Raw genomic sequence first — 2795 nt, 5'->3', positions numbered from 1 at the left:
TAGAGACAGGGTTTCACCGTGTTAGCCAGGATGGTCTCGATCTCCTGACCTCGTGATCCGCCCGTCTCGGCCTCCCAAAGTGCTGGGATTACAGGCTTGATTAGGTGTTTCTTTGAGAAAGAAATTCCTTCAATACATTTAAAATGAGCTGATTAAAAAATGTGGCATACCATTCTCTTTTCAAGAACATATGTGAGAAGTGGTAAGAAAATACATATGGTGGCGCCGGGTGCAGTGGCTCATGCCTGTAATCCCAGCACTTTGGGAGGCCAAGACAGGCGGATCATGAGGTCAGGTGTTCGAGACCAGACTGGCCAACATAGTGAAACCCCGTTTCTACTAAAAACATAAAAAATTAGCTGGGTGTGGTGGTGGGCGTGTTATCCCAGCTACTCGGGAGGCTGAGGCAGGAGAATCGCTTGAACCTGGGAGGCAGTTCGTGCCACTGCACTCCAGCCTGGGCAGCAGTGTGAGACTCTGTCTCAAAAAAAAAAAAAACATATGCGAGGGGAAAAAAATCAATTTTGCATTTGACAATGATTACAAAATCCCTTATTATCGTTAACATCCAGGAAAATACTCACTGGCAGTTTATTTCCATTAAGAAAGACTTTGACATCTTTGGTGGATCCAGCAATATCATATGCTCTTCTGACCATTATTGCAACAATATCTTTGTCCAGGCTTTGCATTTTAAACTTAGACAAATCAGGCTGAAAGGTGATACATGTATAATCTTCTCCACTGAAGGGCTTGAGTTCCATCTCACCAGCTCTCCCCATATTATCCATCCATGTCTATGGAAGTAAAGAATAGGAAAGATGAAAAATTCAAGTCACCTCACAAACTAGAAGTAAATAACATAAATTTATGCATCCTAATAACCTAATATATGCTTATGAATAATTTTTCATACTTCAATAGCTTATAAATTATGTTAAATTAAACCAACCATTAATGCCATTATAAATGGCTATACTACTACCATTTATCATTAAGGTACAAGACACTTTTTTACTTGCCTGTTTGAACATTTTCTTGTATTCTCTACTGGCTGTTTCCACAGTAAATTTGGTACTGAATATGTTACACAATTTGGCTCCATAGCCATTTCGACCACCTGGGCAAACAAATATGAAACACTATTTTATTGTTATTATCTCATTGACAGCTTTATTTCTTAATCACTGGGAGAGCTATTCAATTATAGAGATTTATTTCCATATTTTTAACCCTGATGCCACAGACAGTCATTTAAAATACATATATTTTTAGTAACAAATATGTTATTTCCCCTCAATACTCTACCTGTCACTTTCTTTTCATCATCATCATAGTTACTAGAAGTTAGGAGCTGTCCAAATATGAGAGCTGGGACATACATCTTTTCAACTTTGTGTTCAACAACAGGAATACCTTTTCCATTATTCCATATACTAATTAAATTGTTTTCCCTAAGAAAACAAGATTGAGAATTGTATTGTACAACACATTAAACGAATGCTTACCATTTTAAAATATTTAAATACTATTATTTCTAAAATATGTATATTCAGGCTGGGCGCGGTGGCCTACACCTGTAATCCCAGCACTTTGGGAGGCTGAGGAGGGCGGATCACTTGAGGCCAGTTCTGGCCAACATGTTGAGACCGTCTCTACTAAAAATAAAAAAATTAGCCAGGCGTGGTAGCGCACGCCTGTGATTCCAGCTACTTGGGAGGCTGAGGCAGGAGAATTGCTCCAAGTGTTGGGATTATAGATGTGAGCCACCACGCCTATCCCTCAATTTTTTTTACTCTTTTCATATATACGTTCTGAAATTCAGCAGGAACAACATTTCCCACCATGCTCAGTTCCTGACATTCCTGAAATAGGAGTCAAGAGGAAAAAAAAAAACTTTCCAACACCTGAATAGACACTGATAATGTTGAAAAAATATAAAATTTTAAAATGTTAGAATAAACAAAGGGAAATGATTTATGCCCAATGGAAAGAAAAGAACAATCTGGAAACATTATACACCACTCCCACTCCTTTTTTGAGACAGCATCTTGCTCTGTCACCCAGGTTGGAGTGCAATGGCAGGATCACAGCTCACTGAAGCCTTGACCTCCTGGGCTCAAGCAATCCTCCCACTTCAGCCTCCCGAATAGCTGGGACTACAGGCGTGCATCACTACATCTGGCTAATTTTTAAATTTTTTGTAGAGATGAGGTTCTCACTGTGTTGCCCAGGCTGGTCTCAAACTACTCCTGGGCTCAACTGATTCTCCCACTTTGGCCTCCCAAAGTGCTGGAATTACAGGAGTGAGCCACCATGCCTATTATGCCCCTTTTAAGAGGATCATCTATACATCTCTTGTTCCCACCCAACAAAGTACATTGCAAAACAAACATAAAAGGGAAAACAGGCTGGGTGTGGTGGCTCATGCCTATAATCCCAGCAATCCCAGCACTTTGGGAGGCTGAGGCGGGCAGATCACCTGAGGTCAGGAGCTGGAGACCAGCCTGACCAACTTTTGTTCAATTCAACAAGTGACTCCTGAGCAGCTATGGTATGCTGTAGAATAATGAGAGAGAACCCTAGAAAGATATGGTACTGTCTGTGCTTAAGAACTCATTTGCTGCCGGGCGCGGTGGCTCACGCCTGTAATCCCAGCACTTTGGGAGGCCGAGGAGGGTGGATCACGAGGTCAGGAGATCGAGACCATCCTGGCTAACACTGTGAAACACCATCTCTACTAAAACTACAAAAAAATTAGCCGGGCATGGTGGCGGGCGCCTGTAGTCCCAGCT

The 2795-nt window shown here is 41.4% G+C and overlaps 1 protein-coding gene across 1 annotated transcript in view; it reads right to left on the bottom strand.

Moving 5' to 3' along the window:
* TOP2A (topoisomerase (DNA) II alpha 170kDa) overlaps positions 1–2795 on the bottom strand; it is a 30882-nt gene that overhangs the window by 24962 nt on the left and 3125 nt on the right. The window contains exons 5-7 of the mRNA XM_011998943.1: positions 1309–1454; positions 1023–1120; positions 585–797 (exon numbers count right to left, since the gene is read on the bottom strand). Of these exons, the coding sequence (XP_011854333.1) occupies positions 585–797; positions 1023–1120; positions 1309–1454 (457 nt within the window). The remainder of the gene's footprint in view (positions 1–584; positions 798–1022; positions 1121–1308; positions 1455–2795) is intronic.

The sequence above is a fragment of the Mandrillus leucophaeus genome, unplaced genomic scaffold (genome assembly GCF_000951045.1).
Source record: "Mandrillus leucophaeus isolate KB7577 unplaced genomic scaffold, Mleu.le_1.0 Scaffold58, whole genome shotgun sequence".
Taxonomy (NCBI): Eukaryota; Metazoa; Chordata; class Mammalia; order Primates; family Cercopithecidae; genus Mandrillus; species Mandrillus leucophaeus.
This window is presented reverse-complemented; position numbering and strand designations above follow the sequence as displayed.